Source organism: Felis catus, chromosome A2, assembly GCF_018350175.1.
Source record: "Felis catus isolate Fca126 chromosome A2, F.catus_Fca126_mat1.0, whole genome shotgun sequence".
Classification (NCBI taxonomy): domain Eukaryota; kingdom Metazoa; phylum Chordata; class Mammalia; order Carnivora; family Felidae; genus Felis; species Felis catus.
Genome location: NC_058369.1, coordinates 96,038,453 through 96,060,589, shown reverse-complemented (window position 1 = coordinate 96,060,589; position 22,137 = coordinate 96,038,453). Strand labels below are relative to the sequence as shown.

Here is a 22,137-nt window from a genome sequence, read left to right as displayed (position 1 = left end):
CTTTAAAAATACCCTTTCCTAAGTCTGGACTGAAATCCAAGTGTGTGAATATTGAACATTTCTGTTTGAAAATTAGTCACCAAGTCCCACTGATTTTCTGCAGCATCTCAAGCTCCCTCCCACTTTTTCAACCCTCAGGGCCTAGAAGAGTCAACTGAGGTCTTGTTTTTTATTTATTTTATTTATTTTATTTATTTATTTATTTATTTTTAGAGAAATATTTTTAATTTTTTTTTCAACGTTTTTTATTTATTTTTGGGACAGAGAGAGACAGAGCATGAACGGGGGAGGGGCAGAGAGAGAGGGAGACACAGAATCGGAAACAGGCTCCAGGCTCTGAGCCATCAGCTCAGAGCCTGATGCGGGGCTCGAACTCCCGGACCGCGAGATCGTGACCTGGCTGAAGTCGGACGCTTAACCGACTGCGCCACCCAGGCGCCCCGAGGTCTTGTTTTTTAAAAGCTAATTCCTGGGTCTGATGTTAGTGATTCTGACTTGGTAAGTCAAGTAAGGCTTGGGAATCTGCTTTTGAACAAAGGAGAGGCTGTGGATTTCTCTCATTCAAATGGTCCTGGACGGTCCATTAGAAACACTGCTCCAGTAAAATGTAGTTGACCCTTGAACAAAGTGTAGGATATAAGCACCAACCCCTGCAATACAGTTGAAAATCCATATATAACTTTTGACTCCCCAAAAGCTTACCTACCAATAGCCTACTGCTGACCTTACTGATAACATAAACAATCAACCTATTTTGTATGTTTTATATATTATATACTGTATTCTTAAAGTAAGCTAAAACTTTTAAGAAAATCATAAGAAAAATACATTTACAGTACTGCGCTGTATTTATTTTTTATTGCATTTAAGTAGACCCACAGTTCAAACCTATGTGGTTCAAAAATCAACTGTAAATGTTAATTTTCTGACTAGGCATTCAAGGCCCTCTGCCGTCAGCCCGTCCTCTTCAATCTTGTTTTTTTCACTTCTTCCTAACTTGCTGTGCTCCCAATAAAGCATGTTCAACTTCAACCACAATTCTACCTGTTTCCTTTACCCATATTATCTCTCCCTGGAATTCTCCATTTTACCACCCCCAACACATTCCTTCCTGTATAAATACAATGTATCCTTCCAAGTCTCTGTTCAAAGTCTACTCCCATGAAAATGACCTAACTCCTCTTTCCCACACTGATTTCTCTTTCTTCACATGTCTGTAGTAGTGAGCATTATGTTACATAATTTTTCATTTACATAGCGTCTTACTAGTCTTCTGGTGACACCCACCTTAACTGCATAAGCCCTTAAGTAACAAGTGATGTCATTCTTTTTTTAATCACTTAGAGCATCTAGCATCATAGGAAAAAAAATAGCTGCTTAGTAAAATATTTTTAATTGGAGTACTCATTGAGTAAGTGTAAGTTGTACTTATTTGTATTTTTATTTTACAGTCAAAAAAAGTGAAGTAGAATGTCTCATAAGACTTTTTCACAGCTTGGTGGAAAGAGCTAATGTAAGACTTAATAACCTTGGACTAGATCGTAATGCTTTTCGAGCGATCCTGCACAGCGTATTTGGAATGACTGACGATATGCTAATGAACAGGGGTAAGAGGCTTAAGAAATGGAAATGGGCCAAGCTGAGATGGCGATATATATGGTGTTCATAATTAATATGTGGCAAACGTTTTTGTAATGACAAATTATATATATATATATGTATATATATATATATATATACACACACACACACACATATATATACACACACACACATGCATTTCCAATAATTTTGACTCTTAAAGATGGCCAAAACCTTTTTTTCCTCTCAATTTGGGAAGAAGGTTTATATATTTGAATTATAAAATAGCTTTAAATTACAATATACTTCTGTGGTCTTTTTCTTTCAGTATTTTTTGTGTTTGACAAAGACCACGATAACTGCATAAATGTGAAAGAGTGGGTTAAAGGATTATCAGTGTTTCTTCGAGGGACTTTTGAAGAAAAGCTGAAGTGTAAGATTTCTATATGTGATTACTGACTTAGTAATATACAGTGTCAATTTTGTATTTAGTGAATGCTTAAACAATTTTTAAAAATATAAAATCAATGTTCTCTATAGCAACCTTTCAAAAATAGTTCATGACAGCTTTAAAAAAAATCAAAACAAATGAAATGGGTGGTCTGTTTCTTGGGAGAGTCCCTCGTTTAGACCTACACTTCCTTCACTGGTTCTGTAATGCCTAAATGTCACCAGGATGGGTCTTTGGGTCAAGTCCCAGGCGAAGACGAGCAAGGCAATGTCAGGGCTTGTGCCAACTCCGGGTTTCCCAGGCTGGCTCTGGGCTCAGCAGGAAATGTGCCTTGATATCGGGCAGTGCATAAGTCACAGTGAAGACATTCCTCATCTCTTGAACAAAGAAAATAAATGTGACGGATTGGCACAAAACAAAATGAAATACACATTAACCACCAATATTCTAGTGTTAAAATTTGTGTAGATCAGTGAAGAGAGGAAAAGAGATTGAGGACAGAGAATGCCCACAGGGAGAATGGTTACAGAGAGAATTTCCTACAGGAAAGATATGTTAGTAATTCCAAAGACAAAAATCTTCCCATTCACAATTTTGCCTAGAAGTGAATAGCTCTGGCCTCACCTCGCCTGTACCATTGTTGTGATGTGTATTTTCTATGTTTTATACCTCTGGGTCCAGGTTTTGGGGTGAGGAACCCAGGAATGAGAATAGGAACAATTTTTTTAAGTTTATTTATTTAGAGAGAGAGAGAGAAAGAGAGAATTCAGGAGGAGCAGAGAGAAAGGGGGAGAGAGAATCCCAAGCAGTCTCCGCACTGTCAGCACAGAGACCAACATGGGGCCTGAACACACAAACCATCAGATCATGACCTGAGCCGAAACCAAAAATTGGATGCTCAACCAAGTGAGCCATCCATGCGCCCCAAGAATAGGAACAATTTTAAATGACAGTTTTCTAGGGAACAATTGCTTAAAGTGTCAAATTGCTTAGGAAAAGACTGCAGAATGCTGAGTAAGTAAACAAATCTTTATCCCTTGTTCTTCCACTTAAATTTGGATTTGGAATGTTGAAAAAAAGATCCCTAAAGTTAAACACACATTTTACTTATTTATTTTTAAAAATTTTAGGTATTGGGGCGCCTGGGTGGCGCAGTCGGTTAAGTGTCTGACTTCAGCCAGGTCACGATCTCGCGGTCCGTGAGTTCGAGCCCCGCGTCAGGCTCTGGGCTGATGGCTCGGAGCCTGGAGCCTGTTTCCGATTCTGTGTCTCCCTCTCTCTCTGCTCCTCCCCCGTTCATGCTCTGTCTCTCTCTGTCCCAAAAATAAATAAACATTGAAAAAAAAAAATTAAAAAAAAAAATTTTAGGTATTTATTTACTTTTGAGAGACAGAGTGCGAGTGGAAGAGGGGCAGAGAGAGAGGGAGACACAGAATCTGAAGCAGGCTCCAGGCTCTGAGCTGTCAGCACAGATCCCTATATGGGGCTTGAAACCACGAATCATTGACATTATGACCTGTGCCAAAGTCAGAGGCTTAACCGACTGAGCCACCCAGGTGCCTCTTAAACACACATTTTAAAAAATGATAGCAACATTAAAAAAAATCACCAACTTTCTTTGACATTTACAATTTTTTGTTTTGTGTTTTTTCTTTTAATTTTTTTTTCTTTCTTTCTTTTTTTTTTTTTTTTTTTTTTTTTTTTGAGGTAAAATTGACATTCATCATTATGTGGGGGTTTTTTTTCCTTAACTTTTCTCCAGTTTTTCACAGGATAACATTGAAATATAGTTGCTACTTAAGGTTGTTGCAGCACTCTTATACAGAAGTCTCACCAAGAAGTGAAAAGCTAAGTTTTCATGGATGTAAATTCTTATGGTAATACTAATACATGGTGAAAATGGCTGTGACACTGAATACAGCTGTATGTGATTGAATAGCATCATGCTGTCAATGAATTTTCCTCCTCTAATCCTACTTCCTAAAACTGTTTCATATATATTTCAAGATATGTTAATTTGGGAAAAATGCCACTTCTCATAGGGTTGAGCTGCATGTGATGAGGAAATGGTGGGGTTCTGAGTGAACAGTCAAGCAAGAATTCTTGAGACACCTCTGGTGCAAGAAGGTGGTTTTATTAAAGCAGGGGACAGGACCTGTGGGGAGAAAGAACTGCACTGGGGTTGTGACAGTGGCTGATTATATACTTTCAAGTTTGGAGGGGGTTAGGGATAGCATAAGTCTCTAAGGAATTTGGAAGCAAGGTTTCCAGACCCTTGAGGGGCTGTTAGGAAAAAGTCATTTACTACTGTCTAATAAAACCTTAGTCATCCGACCCTTCAGATGTATACCAGTGGGTCATATGCCCACTGTTTACTAACATACAACTTGGCAGGGGGCGGGGGTAGAGAAAAAGGAACTGGTTACCAAAGAAATTTTTATTTATTGAAGGAGACTACTGGAGGTTGGGTTGATGTTAACACTGCCTTTTGCCCATAGCAAAGTATCGACATAGAGGCAGTTGAGTTCTTAAAGGAAAGTCACTCTGTCTATCTCAAGGACTTGTCCATGCACTACGAGTTGTCAGGAAATTTAATTTTTTTTTTTTTTTTTTGCCTTTGTTCCCCACATCACATGTATGCTATGGATTGAAGAAACTCAACAAAAAGACACAGCTAATCTGATACTCTGGAATTTTATATTGATTCTATTGCTTTTGCTAAAACATTTAACTAGATTGCGAACTCCAGAAGAGCTCCTTCATTACTGTATTCTCAGGACCTGAGTAAGGTCATCTGTGGCATGAATGAATGTATAGAAGTCACAGAAGTCCCTCTTCAGGGAGAGAGTGGTCATTTTGGGTAGTGCAGATGGGCAGACTTCCAAGGAGATGATGGACTCACTACACAGATATACTGAAAAATGTTCTTTGCCAGTGATATGCTGAAGTTTGTACTTAGTTTTTGTACTCTATGTAAGAGAATACTAATGAGATATACACACACGTATGTGTACACATGTGTATATATGTATTGCATGACCAAAGGTTTAAAAAAAATATTTACTTCTAGGGGTACCTGACTGGCTTAGTCAGTAGAGCACGCGATTCTTGATCTCTGGGTTGTGAGTTCTAGCCCCATGTTGGGTATAGAGTTTACTTAAAAAGAAATTATTGGGGCACCTGGCTGGCTCATTTGGTTAAGTGTCTGACTCTTGGTTTCAGCTCAGGTCATTACCTCACAGTTCATAGGTTTGAGCCCCGCATCGGGCTCCTCACTGACTGTGTGGAACCTGCTTGGGATTGTCTCTCCCTCTCTCTGCCCCTCCCTAGCTCTCTCTCAAAATAAATAAATAAACTTAAAAAAAAAAGCAAATTTAAAAGTAAAAAGAGATCTCATTTATTGCAGCTTCATCACATTTTTTTTGAAGTCTATACAATTATTGTCTTTTATTTGTGTCATTCTACAGGAGATGCTCAGTTCTGGGTCACATAATACATATAAACCAATAACCATAATATAACATGATTACTTCAAAATCTATGTATTTTCAAAATACTATATGGGAGTGATGAGAAAGTGCTTTCTAGTGGATCTGGTGGATCAGAAGACACTTCCACAGAATAACTAGCATTTCAGTTAATTCTTGTAAATATTGAGCAGGAAGAAACTAGAAGGAAGAGCAGGCTAACAGGAATGAACATGTGGAGTTGGTAGAACTGATGTTGAGACATGTAGTATTAAGGTCAACTGAATGTGTATTATTAAGGTTGAATCGTCTACTGAGCAACATTCCTCTCCCCAACATTCCCTAAGAGGACAGCTGTGAATCAACTATAATAAATAATGAAATATTGGATGGAGGCAGGAGAGTTTCCTAGATTGTTGAAGTTACCTAGGAAATAACAGTGGGGACAGAGAAGAGGAAAAGGACTATTAATATCTACAAATTGGAATTGATGGTTATCTCTGAACACAGAAGGTATTGTTTGTTTATAAATAGTTTCAAGTACCCAAATTATCGTCATTGATTTCAAAGTATTCCAACTTTATTATTTTTTTAAGTTTATTTATTTTGAGAGAGAGAGAGCATGAGCAGGGGAGGGGCAGAGAGAGAAGGAGAGAGAGAATCCCAGGAAGGCTCCCCGCTGTCAGAACAGAGTCTGACGTGGGGCTCAATCCCACAAACTGGGAAATCACAACCTGAACTGAAATCCAGAGTCAGACTCTTAACCCACTTAGCCACCCAAGTGCCCCTAAAGTATTCCAACTTTAAAAAAAAAAAAAAAGGCAGGGGGCAGTCCTTGAGTGGCTTAGTCGGTTAAGAGACTGGCTCTTGATTTCAGCTCAGGTTATGATCTCACAGTTGGTGAGATTGAGCCCCACATAGGGCTCTGCTGTTAGTGCACTTGAGAGTCTCTCTCTTCCCCCAATTGTGTTCTAACTCTCTCTCAAAATAAATACATGAACAACAACAAAAAGTATTACAGAAACAAGAAGTCCCCAACGTAGATAATGTAGTATATTAAAACATAGTTCATAAATGCCAAGACAGAAAGAAAAATCTTAGGTATGTAAATTTCTAATGAGCCACTTTTTTTTTTTTTTAGTGTTTATTTATTTTGAGAGAGACAGCATGGAAGTATGGAGGGGCAGAGAGAGGGAGAGAGAATCCCCAGCAGGCTCCATGTTGACAGTGCAGAACCCAACACGGGGCTCGAACCCACAAACCATGAATCATCCTGAGCATAAACCAAGACTCAGACACTCAGTCAACTGAGCCACCCAGGCACCCCTTTAAGGAGCTGCTTTTTAAATTAAGGCTACAATGTAAAGTACCTATAAGACTGATTCTCCAATGTGGATTGAAGACTGGTTTCAACTGGCTACATCGGTTTTACCTTGGGAACGTTTTAAAATAGCATTCTCTGAGTTACTACCACCAAGGGATCCATACTCTTATTTTGTGCTATATCAGGAAAAGTTCTGTTTGTGTGTTTTTTTAAAAATGTTTATTTATTTTTGAGAGAGTGTGCAAGTCATGAACATTGAGATCATGACCTGAGCCAAACTCGGAAGCTTAACTGACTGAGCCACCCAGGCATCCCCAATTATTTGTTTTTTTAATTATGAAGATTTAGTATCAAATCTGTTCCTCACAAAGATCACTTGATATCTAATCTGTAACTGTTTCCTCTCCCATCTAGGTACAGGTGAACAGGAATCTGCATCTTTATCAACTACTTTTTTTCCCCCAAATTCTTTTATTTTTCTAGTTTTATTGAGAAATAATTGACATATATCACTTTATAAATTTAAGGCATACAGATCAGTTCTACATATACTACAAAATGATTACCACAATAGGTTCAGCTAACATCCATCTTCTTATATAGATACAATAAGAAGAAAAGTATAAAGGAAAAAAAAATATTTCTCCTTGTGATGAGAACTCTTAGAATTCACTCTCTTAACAACTTTTCTATATATCATACATCAGTGTTAGTTATGGTCTTCATGTTGTATGTTACTTTCCTAGTACATATTTATCTCATAACTGGAAGTTTGTGCCTTTTAGCCATCTTCCTCTAGTTCCCCCTCCCCCAACTGCCCATCTTTGATCACCACAAGTCTGATCTCTTTTTCTATGAGTCTGTTGTTATTGTCAGGTTTCTTGTTTGTTTTGTTTTGTTTTTGTTTTGGGGATTCCACATATAAGGGAGGTCATAGAGTATTTGTCACTCCCTGTCTCAATTATTTTCCTTACCATAATGCCTTCAAGTTTCACCTACGTTATTGCAAATGATAGCATTTTCTCATTTTTTATGGCTGAGTAATATTCTTATTTATATTTATTCATCCATTGATAGAAACTTAGATTTGTTTCCAAACCCTGGCTATTGTACATAATGCTGCTATGAACATGGAGGTGCAGATATCTTTTTGAGTTAGTGTTTTCATTACCTTTGGATATATTCCCACACATAGAATTGCTGGGTTATATGGAAGTTCTATTTTTAATATTTTGAGGATCCTCCATACTATGTTCCATAGTGGCTCTACCAATTTATAATCGTAATAACGGTAAATAAGCATTCCCTTTTCTACACATCCACACCAGCATTTGTTATCTTATTTTTGGCATTTTTTATTTGTTTGTTTTAATGATAGCCATTCTTGCAGGCATGCGGTGATATCTCATTGTGGTTTTAATTTGCATTTCCCTAATGACTAGTTATGTTGAGCATCTTTTCCTATAGCTGTTGGTTTTTCATTTATCTTCTTTGGAGAAATGTCTATTCAGGTCCTTTGCCTATTTTTAATTTTTTTTTTCTTTTTTGCTATTGAGTTGTAGGAGTTCCTTATATATTTTGGATATTAACACCTTATCTGATATTGTTTGCAAATATTATTTTCCCATTTCACAAGTTGTCTTTTCATTTTGATGATGGTTTCTTTTACTATGCAGAAGCTTTTTAGTTTGATGTGGTCCCACTTGTGTTTTTATTTTGTTGCTTGTGCTTTTGGTGTCATAGCCATGAAATCATCACCAAGACCCATGTCAAGGAACTTGTTCCTATGATTTCTTCTAACAGTTTCATGGTTTCAGGTTTCATAACATTTTTAAACTCTCAATTTCAAATTCCACATTCCAAGGAGTATTTAATCTTGTGCCAATAAGTATAAAAGGTGCTTTATTTTAAAATTCATCTGTCATACAGACCAATAATTGTAGGTTGTATAAATTGTTTTTATCTTTTTAAAAACTATATATTAAAATAACTTAAGGAGAAGACTAGTGATATTTTAACTGTTCTTATCCAAGTCTTTACATTTCTTGTGCTTTGGACAGTCTGTTTTGAAGTTTACTATTTGAATGGTGATGGTTACATTTCTCGAGAAGAGATATTTGACATGTTAAAGAACAGTCTACACCAACAGTCATCTGAAGAAGAGAATGATGAAGGAATAAAAGAGTTGGTAGATATAACACTGAAAAAAATGGTAAGAATGAAAACCTATAAGCAGATATTGGGGAAAGCTAAAGACAAAGAAATTATTTATTTCCCTTTATAATGAAAGTAACCTTTATGAGGACAGGAGATTTTGTTCTCTGCTCTATCCATTGCCTACAACAGTGCCTGGATGATAGTGGGTGCTCAATAAATACTTATGGAATGGCTGGGTGATTAAATGAATCCCTACACAAAATATGAACTGTATTATTTTAAAATATTTTACTCAACGTGGGGGTTGGGAGGGAGTGGTGCAGCAGATTCAGTTTGTGTAAAATTGGATGCCACTCTAGTCTGTCTGCATGACCTTAGCCCTCCAATCCATCTAAACATTCGTTATAACAAAATGACATAATAATTAAAATAGCTGTCCCTTATAAAGTACTTAACTATATGCCAAGGGCCTTCATAGAACTTTAATTATAGGAACTCATTTTACCCTCAAAACAACCCTATGCAGTAGAAATTACTATCTCTATTTTACAGATGAGAAAACAGAAATACTAATAGTTTTACCCAAAATCATGATAGAAAATGGGGTGCAGAATTCTTCTTTTAATGAAACAAAAAGTACCACTTTATGGACATAGTGATTTCTTCCCTTTTCTTACTATGCCCCTATCCTGGATACCAGTGAAAAGTTGTTAACTCTAAAGCATTCTGGACCCAGCTCACTTCCATTACTCTGGAGATGAGGAAAGAAATAGACGATGGGGGCTGCCAAGTCTTAGATTCAGCTATCAGACTCCAGCATACCTTCTTCCTTCAGAAATACTCTCACTGGGGACGCCTGGATGGCTTAGTCAGTTAAGCATCTGACTCTTGGTTTCAGCTCAGATCATGATCTCATGGGTTTTGTGGGTTCAAGCTCCACATCTACCCTTGTGGTGCAGAGCCTTCTTGGGATTAGGAATTACTCTCACTAGCCACTGCTAGGGCTGAGGGTAGACTTCTTGAGAGACAGTATTTTCCCCAATTCCAAATTCACTCTTTTCTTGTTTAATTAAAAACAATTTTTTTTTAACATTTATTTATTTTTGAGAGACAGAACATGAACACAGGGGAGGGGCAGAAAGAGAGAAGGAGACACAGAATCTGAAGCAGACTCCAGGCTCTGAGCTGTCAGCACAGAGCCTGATGCGGGGGCTCAAACCCATGATGAGATCATGACCTGAGCCAATGTCGGACACTTAACTGACTGAAACACCAAGACACCCCTTTAATTTTTTTTAATGTTTACTTATTTTTGAGAGAGAGAGAGGAGCATGCGCGCATGAGCGGGGTAGGGGCAGAGAGAGAGGGAAACACAGGATTCAAAGCATGCTCCAGGCTCTGAGCTATAGCACAGAGCCCGATGCAGGGCTCAAACCCACAAACTGCGAGATCATGACCTCAGCAGAAGTTGGACACTTAATCTACTGAGCCACCCAGGCATCCCTCTTCTTTTTTTAAAGGACATGTTATGGAGTGAAATTTTTCCTTTTTTAATTTTTATTTATTTTTGGGAGAGAGAGAGAGAGACAAAGCATGAGCAGGGAAGGGGCAGAGAGAGAGGAAGATACAGAATCTGAAGTAGGCTCCAGGCTCTGAGCTGTAAACACAGAGCCTGACATGGGGCTCAAACTCATGAACCATGAGATCATAACCTGAGCCAAAGTCGGACGCTTAACTGACTGAGCCACCCAGGTGCCCCTGGAGTGAATTTTTTCCTGGTAACTATTCAAACCTTTCTCTAAGTTAGACTCTCAGCAACCCTGAGTTATGCTCAGAAGTAAAAAAACAAGGACCCATCAAATCAAACCCAAACTGAATTAAGCAGTTAAAGCATTTATAATCTACATATATGGTCCCCTGCCCCTCCCGTGATTTAATCCCCCACAGTCCCTGTCATTAATTCTCCACTCCAGGCAGGTCTGTCTTCTTCCTGACTTACATCGCCTCATGTTGTCAGACTTCAGTTTGGGGCATTCTTCTGCATTTCCACCCCAGACCTCTTCAGCTACCTAAAAGTCCTCTCAATCATCCTTAAAGGCCTCCCAGTAGTCTGCAAGCATCTTCTTATGATTCTAGTCCATCTTGAACTGTTACTGCTCTGACTCCCAGTGCCTTGCTCCTTAAGTGAGTAACTTCACTTTTATCCTTTTTACATGATGAGCTCTCAAGTCAGAGATCCTTTGAGGAACAAATTCTACTACTAAAAATTAAGTTTGAAAATCTTTGCCCTATGGCACTGATTTTATCACAAATGTAGCACTATAATATGTGTCCTCTTTTTGTTTTACTCCCCAGTTACAGTATAAATCCTTTAGAGACACGACCATATTTTATATATTTAAGGTAACTCAGGTGTCTTAGTCTGCTTGGACTGCCGTAACAAAATACCAGACTGGGTGACTTAGACAATAGGAATTTGTTTCTCAAAATCCTGAGACTGGGGAGTGCCTGGCTGGCTCAGTTGGTGGAATGTGTGACTCTTTATCTCAGGGTTGTAAGTTCGAGCCCCTGTTGGGTGTAGAGATTACTTAAAAATAAAGTCTGTGGGCGCCTGGGTGGCGCAGTCGGTTAGGCGTCCGACTTCAGCCAGGTCACGATCTCGCGGTCCGGGAGTTCGAGCCCCACGTCGGGCTCTGGGCTGATGGCTCAGAGCCTGGAGCCTGTTTCTGATTCTGTGTCTCCCTCTCTCTCTGCCCCTCCCCCGTTCATGCTCTGTCTCTCTCTGTCCCAAAAATAAATTAAAAAAAAAAAAAAAAAAAAAAGTCTGCCTGAGTGGCTCAGTCAGTTGAATGTCCAACTTCGGCTCAGGCCATGATCTCGTGATTTGTGAGTTCAAGCCCCACACTGTACTCTGTGCTGATGGCTCAGAGCCTGGAGCCTGCTTCAGATCCTGTGTCTCCCTCTCTTTCCGCCCCTCACCCATTCACACTCTGCCTTTCTCTCAAAAATAATTTAAAAATATTAAAAATGAAATAAAATAAATAAAATCTTAAAAAAAAATCCTGAGACTGGGAAGTCCAAGATCAAGGTGCCAGTCAATTTGCTTCCATAGTGAGGGTGCTCTTCCTTGCTTGCAGACAGCCACCACCTCAATGTGTCCTCACATGGCAGAGAGAGGAAGCTCTGGTCTCTACTTACAGAGATGCTAATTATATCATGGGGGCTCCACCTTCAATACCTCATCTAAACCTAATTACCTCCCAAAGACACCTCCCAAATCATCACATTGGGGGCATTAACATTGGATTTAGAGGCAAGAGGGACACAAACTTTCAACCTCTAATAACAGGTATTCTAAACAGACTTCCAGGAATAAAGTAAGTAGCCTTGATAAATAAGTACCTTTTGATTTATGTAAGTAGTGCCCGCAGAAATGTAAACTAATAGTTTTACTTGGCAAAGAGTTATTTTCCATGTGAAATTAAAAACTACTCTATCATTTATCAAGAACTCATCTTCCTCTCTAGGATTATGACAACGATGGCAAGATATCTTTTGCAGACTTTGAAAAAGCAGTTAGAGAAGAGAGACTTTTGTTGGAGGTATTTGGACCGTGTTTACCAGAAGCAAAGGTACAGTGCCAATAGCTCAAAGTGGTTAAGAGCAAAGTTTTTAAGGGATCAGACAGTAATACCTGCTGGACACTCACCTCTGTAGGGGCTTTAGCCCACAGCTGAAGTTCAGGCAACCATGACAATCTCAGCTCCATCCTCACGTTTTGGGAATCAACAATAGTGAGGATTCTATTCAACAGACTTTTTGAGCTTGCAGCCTCTTTAGCTATCCACAATTCCTGATTTCTTGTATGTTAATATTTTCCCAAAGAAAACTAGAGTCTATTGGCATGCTTAAGGGATAGAACATTGAACAGTGTACTCAGCAAGTACCCACCATAACTGCCAGGACAAAATTTGATCTCTTTCAACCCAAATGTTGCCAAACCATGAGAATCATTATTAAAAATCTTGAATACATTTAAAGTACTTTATAGTATTTGTGCTTAGGAAGGCTTTTCATGTATGAATTTGACAAGTTTTCTGAGCCAGAAGAGCCAGCCTAATAATTTGACACATTAAAATTTCCTTTAATTCTTCCTTTGAAGAAGAAAGTAGAAACTTTTTAATTCTCTGCAGTGATCTAGATGGCGATTTTATGCACAAACTTGCATGTTAAGTTCTCCTATGCTATCTTCGGCTCATTTCTCTAACTTGTCCCACTGTAGTTTATTCCTGGAAATAAATAGTAAAATGCAGTGTGTGAAAGGCACACTTCTCATTTTGAGACTGATGGAGGAAGCCACATAGAATGGACTGGATTGGAGCAGCTACTTAGGTCAGATGGAACACCAACAGATCTCCAGTTGCTCCCAGAACTCAGTAGCCCAGTTACTGAGAACCTTGCTACTCACCAGCAGCAATGGTGTCACCTAAGAACTTGGGGAAAATGGGGAATCTCAGGCCCCAACCCAAACCAACTGACTCAATCGTTGTTGTTGTTGTTGTTGTTTTTATGATGCTTGACACAGCAAAGGTTACTTCCACTCATCTTGATCAAATATTGTGCATGTTGGTGGGGATAGGGAGGCATGCTGGCTTCCACATGGTCACTGGAAAGGTCCTGCAAAGTCCTGAGAAGATCAGGAATCCATTCAACAAAACTGAACCCACTGAGCAGCTCCTCCTTTTAAGGCTGTCAGATAATTTTTTTTTCAGTTGTGGTAAAATACATCTAACACAAAATTTACCCATCTTAACCAATTGTAAACATACAGTTCAGTGATGTTAAGTACATTCACAATGTTGTACAACCATTCTCCAGACTGCTTTCCATCTTGGAAAACTGTAAACCGTTCTGCATTCCCATCATCCACCAGCTTCTGGCCACCACTATCAGAATCTACATTTTAATACGACCCTGAGGTAGAAATTCATAGCACCTTAAAGTCAGAAGCATGTTGTAGATAGTAACTTGCTCTTTCCAATTCTATGCTTGGGTCTCTAACATGTCTTTTACCTGGGAGTTCAGCAGAAAAAAATAATTAATTACCTTACAAGGAAGTAAGGCCAAACCCCTTGCCTCCAGCTTCTTTTAATACCATCTACCATTTGGTGCCATCCCAGCAAGTTTGAATCAGGTCATAACTGATGATGAACCTTCTTAACCGGTATGTTCAAATTCAATCCATTAGGTAAGAGGCCTTTAGGTATATAGAGAAAAGAAAAACAGACAGTTTGGTATGGGCCCTCTCAAGGTATTTTTAGCAGTTTAAAAAAAAAAAAAAGGACACAGCTTGAACATACTTGTTCCAGTTTCCAATTTTGTAGTCTGATAGGACAAACAATGTAGGTATGCTAAATGTACTGGTTAGCAGTCTAGCATTGACAAATACAGATTTGTTTCTGCCATAGATAAGCAAATTCTTCTTAGAGACTAACTAAAGAATATAGGCTCCTAATTTCAGCTTTGTTCTAATAGTTTAACTTTTTTACTTTACAGAATTGTATTGATTTTGAAGCCCTGGCATTCAGACACATCCTGAATCCTAGTTTTTGAATGTGAAACACTTAATACTTGCATTAAAATCAGAAACAGATCCCGGTTGCCTGTCTTTATTTGCATTGTAAAATTTTTATCTTTTGTTCACTTAATTTACATATAACTATTGCAAAGTGAGAAGTAATAATAGAAAAACACTTTCTGTAATATTAAGTAATGATAAACTAATTTTATTTTTTAAGTTAGCCAACGACCTTGGCCCCTGTGGGAAATACTTTCACAACCCTCTTTTCTCCTGCTTCCTCAACCAGAGAAGTTGGAAACCTAAAACATTCACCATTCCAGACCTTCCCAGTTAGGAACAGCCATGAGCCCAGTTTTAGCCAATAAAATGTAACCAAAGTCACTGGATGGAGCTTCCGGAAAACTTTAATTTTTTTTTTTTTTTAAGGAACATATTTGGCTGACATGTATTCTGTGAATGATAAGCTAATTTTAAAAGATGAACCTTTATTAGATACAATAGCTTGAATGGTATCACAAAGAGGAGTGCACTAAAAAATACCAGCAGTAAAATCTCTTAAAGAATTAAAATGATAGGCTAAAAAATAAAAGATAAATAGTCCCTTAGAAAATATAATTTGCTGCTGGCAATCTATATTCTTCTTCTTTGTTTTAACGGACGACTTGTATGTACATCTTCCAGCTTGTCTTCTGGAGGTTTTGGCGTAGATGAAATTACCTAGTTTAAAAAAAAGAGAACCACCAAAACTTAGTTTTTATAGTACAAGAATAAATAAACTATTAGGAGAGGTAGGAGATACATCTAGTAGTTCAATTCTTGCTGTCACATTTAAGGCAGTTAGCCCAATTTCAGGTTACAGCCTATGGTCTACGCACAAAGTTTTCTGTCCAAACACTGATGGGAGTAAAATTTCTAAAGCCATTTAACAAGAAAAAAAAAAAAAAAAAAACTTGAGGGGATAAGAGTAAACACATACTCTACTTTAACAATCCTTTATAGATGTGAAGTCACTTGCTATTTTATAGACACAGATAGAGATCTCCATTCTGTGTAACCTGAAACACTGATAACATTTGATGTATTTACATCAACATTTGATGTATTACAAATGTAATACATTTGATGTATTTACAGACATGGAGGCTTGACTGGGGGGGGGAGTATGAAAAATTGGAAAAATAAGTAGAAAATGGTATAATTCTCAATTTCCTAGGGAAGTGAAACCAAACACATCATTGGAAAAAGAGTTGACAATGAGTTAAAGCAGAGTAAGACAGTCTTCACTTAACATGTAAAATTATTAGAAACTGTGTTAAGTTGTATTCAGTATTTCTCCATTTTGTTGTTCTATTGTCTCCTTACTTAGGATTTGGACCTAACAACTTTTTTCTTGAAAATATAGTCATTTCTGGCTGAGGGAGCTATGTATCCGCATCTATGCCTCAGTTCAACTGTATCTGAAGGAAGAAAAGGGCCAGCACAAACTCAAACATTTAAAAAGAGGCTTAAGCATGGAAATTGTGTTCACAGACTTTTAATATTATAACATAAGCCTTCATCCTTAATCAAATAGTAATTTTCAGGTAAAAACATATACATAAAATAAATGAAGCTATCTTAGATTCCCTTAATCACATTGTAAAATACATTTACAACTGCGTGAAAAGCACTTTCTGATCCTCAGAGTTAAAGTTTAAAAGAAGGTTCCTTTCCCTCAGTTTGATTTATAAAAGGTTTACCCCACAAAAAGCTATCTTTCAAAAGCTAACTCAAACGTTAGCTTTCTTTTATTTGTGCTTAGAAAATGGAAAATGATTATGTAAATATGTAAAAAAATTAGTACTTAATTAGGACAGTTGAGTTGTAATCTATTTAAGAAGTTTACATTTTGAAATGCAGACCTTAGGGCCTAGTCTTTAGAATAATCTCACCTCATTCTATGGCTATCTTTATCAAAGAAGCAAAAACCATTTTGATGTAATTTGTAAGAACACTGAACTTGAGAAAAAGTTTTCCTTCAACACAATAATTCTGTACTTTGTCTCATAACAGAGCCATTTGGGGAGCTTTAAAAAGAGAGGGCCTGGGCTCCACTTTCACAGATTGATCTCACGGACTGAAACCACTGCTTTTATGTTTTATATCTAGAATGACATAGAATATGTTCCGTTCATTTTTTTAATGTTTATTCTTGAGACAGAGAGAACAAGTGGGGGATGAGCAGAGAGAAGGGGACAGAGGATCCAAAGCAGGCTCCTTGCTGACAGCAGAGAGCCTGATGCAGGGCTCAAACTCATGTACCAAGAGTTCATGACCTGAGCTGAAATTAAGAGTCAAATGCTTAATTGACTGAGCCACCCAGGCGCCCCTGTTCTGCTCACTGTTTAAAGCAAAGGCTAATGATATCAAAGCACATACTTTTCTGTTCGTCAGATTCAGTTAATTCAACAGGAACTGTAGAAAAACACATCGAAAAACTGAAAACAAAATTAATGACAATACTTTAGTTGCCACAAATCTCCATTTAGTTGTTAGCCCTATAACCAAATGGTCTCTTAAAACAGTTTTTTAAAAAATGATCTTACCTCTTTAAGTTTATTCCGAATTAAATTTGCTGTCGTGTTCAACGAGTCATCGTGCATATCCACTTTGGGTAAGTCTGGTAACAGAGGCCCAATCATAACCTCATTACTACTCGTGCCTGTTCCAAGAAAAGTTCCAATTTTACGATCATCTTCTCTTCTTCTTTTCCGCTCCTGCAGTTGTGTTGTCCTAGGCATAAATCTGTCAACTGCCTCTGAAGAAGTAATAGCCTTCTGTGCGCCAGGGCAGGCCGATGAATTTTTAAACGGTTTCACCCGTATTTTCTGCAAAGAGTCACTGTGCATACAACGCTCCAATGTTTCTTCATGGTTTCTACCATCCTGAGAGAAGTTTGATGCCCTGTCCATATGCTCCCCTGATGAACATGTACATTTCGAGGAAAAATAACATAAAGGCAATTCACAAGAATAAGGAAGACAAGGATCTGAGTTGCCAGTAGAAGTGTTCAAAGTGGCTGCACATCCAGAGGTCTCTGAATGGAAGTCCTGTCTAAAATCTTGTGTGTTTTTAAGCTCCGTAACCAGTTTCTTCTTTGTCACGTAATGATCTTTATGTTACAATTTAAAAGAGGAGAGAAGAGGAAAAAAATGGTTCGTTTACTGTTTTCATTATTCGGAAATGTGTGATTTTAAAAACAAACACTACTTTAAAATGTTAACAAATGCTACCCTGAAAATCTTTTTTTCTTGAGCAGGTAATACATTCATGTGTTTAAAAAGTATAAAGGGTATATTAGTGTCACGCTTCACACTTTCTTTACCCCCTATATGCCTGGTTTCCACCCTCCGCCCATAAGTAATCCCATTCTTACTTTATCTGTCCAGTATGTCTTACTTTTCTTCCCCCTGCCTACTCCTCTTTTTTCCCCCATAATAGCCATTTCTCTGCACCTTTGTGTTTTCCACTTAATTGTAGATCTTAGAGATTTTTTTTCCTAGGTCATTACATAGAATGCTCCTTTTTTTACAGCTTTGGAGCATTCTACTACATGAATGTATCATGCTGCTTAGTTGGTGTTTGTTAGTTTTTAAAGGAGGCAACAGGCTGGACCCATATTTTGTAATTTTATTTGGCACACAAACGTTAAGTTCTCCTGGAGCTATTCACATATCCCACAGGTTAAAAGTTCATTGTCTACAAGTGATCAGGGACTCTCAACAGCTCTCTTGCCAATTTTCAGGTAAGTTTTCCAAGAGTCTTCCTATCTTCTATCTCTCTTCACCTCTGCCACCTGCCCTTTCCCTAATCACTCATTATATTCAGTAGGTGTCTGCACAATGACTTTGTCCTTCAACTAAAGGGTAGATATTTTGCAATGTGGATTTCCAGTACTATTCAGATTTCAGAGCACACACATTATTTCAGTCCAATTCTGAGTACTCTGTTCCTACAGCCCATGTACCAAAGCCCATGGCTCCATTCCAGGCACCTAGAATTTGTGTCAGGGAAACTCAGTTGGGCATATGGGGCACCTGGCCAGCTGCTGGTCAAAAGTGGAACTTTTCCACAATTAGCAGTTTTAGATTAGCAGTTGGTAACTGGTCTGCAAATCATAATTGTTTCTCATTGCCTTTAGGTCAAACCTTAATTCCGCAGCCTGTGACACAATGCCCTTCATGATTCAGTTCCTGCCCTCTTCTCTAATCTTCCCTCTCACTGCAATCCCTGTGTTGCGGTTATCCTGTACTATTCATAGTTCCTTCAAACGCATACTGCTCATTTATTCCTCTGGACCTTTAAACTTTCTACCTGGCCTACCTTTCCATCTCTTCCTCTCGCCTCCTGAGTAATGTCTACTCCTTCAAAACTCAGCCACCTCTCTCATCCTATAGGAAGGCTTCCACAAACCAACATCTCTCCCTTTCCAGCCCATATTCCATAAGAGTGCTGCAGAGTTCTTAAATATTGTGATCATTTATTTGCCTTTCTTCCCACCGGAGTGGGAGCTCTGATGGGATGATATACCTACAGAGTGCCTTACACGTTGAAGGTGTTTAGTAACAGGGTTTCCATACCTTTATTTTTAGTAGTTCTTGCTATATAAGCCTTCCTCTCCTGTAATTTTTTTCTAGTTTCTTCAACTGTTTCAAATTCTGGAGCATAGCACACGTGAAGCAATCCACCAAAGAAACTCTGTTCATCCATTTTTCTCTTGGCTGTCCTAAACAGAAATACATGATAGCATGGTTTATTAATCTTGACTTACTTAGGATAATAGCTGAACTAGGATACAGTGCATTGATCTAAACAGTAAACTTCAGCTTTTGTTATGTGTATATACTTCCTATGGGTTGGGAATTAAGATGTTCTCCTTATGGATGGTATTGATTCTACTGATGTAGGGAATACACTTAGAACTCTCTATAGTGCTAACAGGTTTTGAGCTAAGTCATCCACACATATCCAGACCCCCTTTAACCAACTTAGGATCCCCAGCAGTTAACCTGAGGTACACAATCTATGGTCATGAAATACAGATTTCTCTGTGTTAAATTAAATGGCCCTTAAGAGTTAGCTCATACCCAGTTTAGTCTTTTCACCACAGTTTTGTTCCTATGATGGGATTCATATATAAAAATTAATAATATTATAATTATAAAATCTTCAATAATTGAGTAAATGCTGAATATATAACTAATCAATGACAAAGTCAAAGAATGGTATTCAACAAATATTTATTAAACATTTATGACTGGCCAGGCATTATACTACAATAAATATTTAAGTACTTCTGTGCCCAGGGATAATGATAAAAATACTGAGATTTTTCATGCACCAGGCAGTGCCTGAAATGCTTCACCTGAATTAATACTTCATAAAAACCCTACGATGAAACTGAGGCCTAGGAAGATTTATAACTTAGCCATGCTCACATTGGTTTGTAGAGCTACAATTTGAATCAAGATACTGAACTTCACATAATGTACTATGTGCTATGGGAGGTGCAAAAGTTCTAGCAAATATGTTTCCCTGACCATGAAGAGCAGGCTAGGGGGAAGTGATTAGGGGAAGTGAGATTACATATAAGAGCAAACTGAGAATAATATACAACCACATAAAATCAATTGCTTTTGTGGCAGGCTGCAAGTGCTATTTGTAGTACAGAAAGAAAATATGAATGATGGGGCTCCTGGCTGGCTGGCTTAGCTGGGTAGAGCATGCAACATTTGATCTTGGGGTTGTAAGTTTGAGCCCCATGTTGGGTATAGAGATTACTTAAAATCTTTAAAAAATATAATAAAGAAACTATGAATGGCAACAGCCAAAGAAGGATGAGTCTTGGAGCAAATTAGTGACAAGAATGGGGTCAACATAAAACTAGGTAAGGCATTTCATACTTCAGCCTTATTGGAGCAGAATTTACGTTACAGAGAAGACTGGAAAAAATGGGGTCAATTCACATAGATGCATAACAATATAAGAACTTCAATACCTAACGTTTACTGCATTCTGAACAGGAGGCACTACACTTAGCCCTTTACATAGGTTATCTCATTATCCTCACACAACTTCAGTGAATAGGTCCTTTTACCACACAGATTTTACAGAATAGAAAAAAACCAGGCTTACTGAAGTTAAACAACTTGTCCAAAGTCATGATGTTAGCAAGCAGTGGAGCTCAAAAACTTAACTCCAAACCCATTTTTTAATCTACCACAATACACGACAGAAGATTCTTAAGTATGGGAATGACACAATGTGAATAGTGTTTTGATAAGGCTAACACTTAAGACTAGAGTAAGACCAGAGTAATACAGGGCAATATTAGGTTATTGGGTAATTCAGGTATAAATGAGGGAAAACCAGGGCCAAAATGATAGCAATGGGGATGGGGGAGACAAAACTTATGCTTAACTTGCAAATTACCTTGCACTTTGTAGATTCATAAATTTAATAAGATAAACTTCTGTAAAGTCTTCTGCTGGGTATTCATCTAGAGCATTATATTGTTCAATTGCACCATACAAAGCAAATCGCTCAACTAATTCCTTCATCGCTCCCACTGCAGGAACTCCTTGTATTAACAAGTACCGAGATTCCAAATTGATTGTATATACCTAAAAGAAATGCAAACACATAAAAATATACTTCCCCAAAAAGCCTAGGACAAAACTATTTTTAAAAACTGCTCTAGGGTTAATGAGTACACTTATCATGAAGAATACTGAGTAATATACAGAATTGCTGAATCACTATATTGCCCACCTGAAACTAACATAACACTGTATATTACTTACACTGGAATTTAAAGTAAAAAAGCTTAAAAAAAAAAGCCTCTGAAAACAAGAAACATTCTGTTCAACCTGTCTGCAGAAAAAAAAAAAAAGGTAAATTCACCCCACGAGAATCTAACTAAAGAATAAATTTTCTTCAATCGACATGTTTTCCAGAAGTTGGCTTGGGAGAAGTTACTACAAAGAGAGAACAAATATTCACTGAGTGCTTACCACGCACCACGCACTATTGTAAACATGAAAGATGCAATGACTAACACAAAGCACTGTGTTTGCGGAGCTGACGTTCTAGCAGTTGACCGAAGGGTTTTTGAGAATCTTTGGTAACTTGAGTACCAGAGATTCTCATATCCATCTCCAATGAGTGACGGATAGGATCGCAGCCTTTCAAACCTTTATTTACATAGGCTGGGATGTGGAATCACAGCGAAAATAAAGCTCTCAAGGACAAAGGATGAAACCGAAATCACTTTACCTTGACAGCACGAGGCCGTCGCCCCTCCCGATACTTGGCCCGCGTGTCGCATACAGCCCTCTGGACATGGTGATCAAATACACCTCCAAGCTCCCCGCCACTAGCCGCCATCTTGACGGCTTGGCCCCTTGCAAAAACGACAACATCCGTCTCGTCGCACTCCCGCTCACCCAATAAGAGGGGGAGATAGGTCAAGGCGTGCCACGATTGGCTGGAGAATCGATAGCGTCGGGCATCGTTTCCTGTGAGTGTGACTTCGGTG

General features: G+C 38.2%; 2 protein-coding genes across 5 annotated transcripts in view; one reads left to right on the top strand and one right to left on the bottom strand.

The window, feature by feature from the left end:
- LOC101086547 (EF-hand calcium-binding domain-containing protein 1-like) overlaps positions 1-17,685 on the top strand; it is a 27,025-nt gene extending 9,340 nt beyond the window's left edge. The window contains exons 2-6 of one of the 3 annotated variants that reach the window (XM_023250345.2): positions 1,452-1,607; positions 1,910-2,014; positions 8,884-9,035; positions 12,508-12,612; positions 17,324-17,685. In XM_023250345.2, coding sequence (XP_023106113.1) covers positions 1,452-1,607; positions 1,910-2,014; positions 8,884-9,035; positions 12,508-12,612; positions 17,324-17,362 — 557 coding nt within the window. In that variant the 3' untranslated portion in view covers positions 17,363-17,685. Of the gene's footprint in view, positions 1-1,451; positions 1,608-1,909; positions 2,015-8,883; positions 9,036-12,507; positions 12,613-14,536; positions 14,634-17,323 lie in introns of those variants that run through there. The other 2 variants (XM_023250344.2, XM_045052373.1) reach the window with 2 other exon arrangements.
- RBM48 (RNA binding motif protein 48) lies at positions 15,027-22,137 on the bottom strand. 2 transcript variants are annotated; one of them, XM_003982745.6, is made up of 5 exons: positions 21,876-22,137; positions 21,033-21,223; positions 19,181-19,326; positions 17,147-17,712; positions 15,027-15,278 (listed from the first exon to the last, which is right to left on the bottom strand). In XM_003982745.6, the coding sequence occupies exons 1-5, from the start codon at positions 21,984-21,986 to the stop codon at positions 15,192-15,194; spliced, it is 1,101 nt and encodes a 366-aa protein (XP_003982794.3). In that variant the 5' UTR covers positions 21,987-22,137; the 3' UTR covers positions 15,027-15,191. The 2 variants fall into 2 exon arrangements, with proteins under 2 accessions (XP_003982794.3, XP_044908305.1); XM_045052370.1 differs by lacking the exon at positions 15,027-15,278 and adding an exon at positions 16,080-17,038.

What these genes read in the sequence shown, in the direction of transcription:
- RBM48 (XM_003982745.6), bottom strand. Translation starts at nt 21,986, where the DNA reads ATGGCGGCTAGTGGCGGGGAGCTTGGAGGTGTATTTGATCACCATGTC. An exon ending in AAGAACTACTAAAAATAAAG is followed by an intron (nt 17,713 to 19,180) that starts GTATGGAAACCC and finishes TGTAACATAAAG; the next exon opens with ATCATTACGTGACAAAGAAG. An exon ending in TTCGGAATAAACTTAAAGAG is followed by an intron (nt 15,279 to 17,146) that starts GTAAGATCATTT and finishes TTTTTAAACTAG; the next exon opens with GTAATTTCATCTACGCCAAA.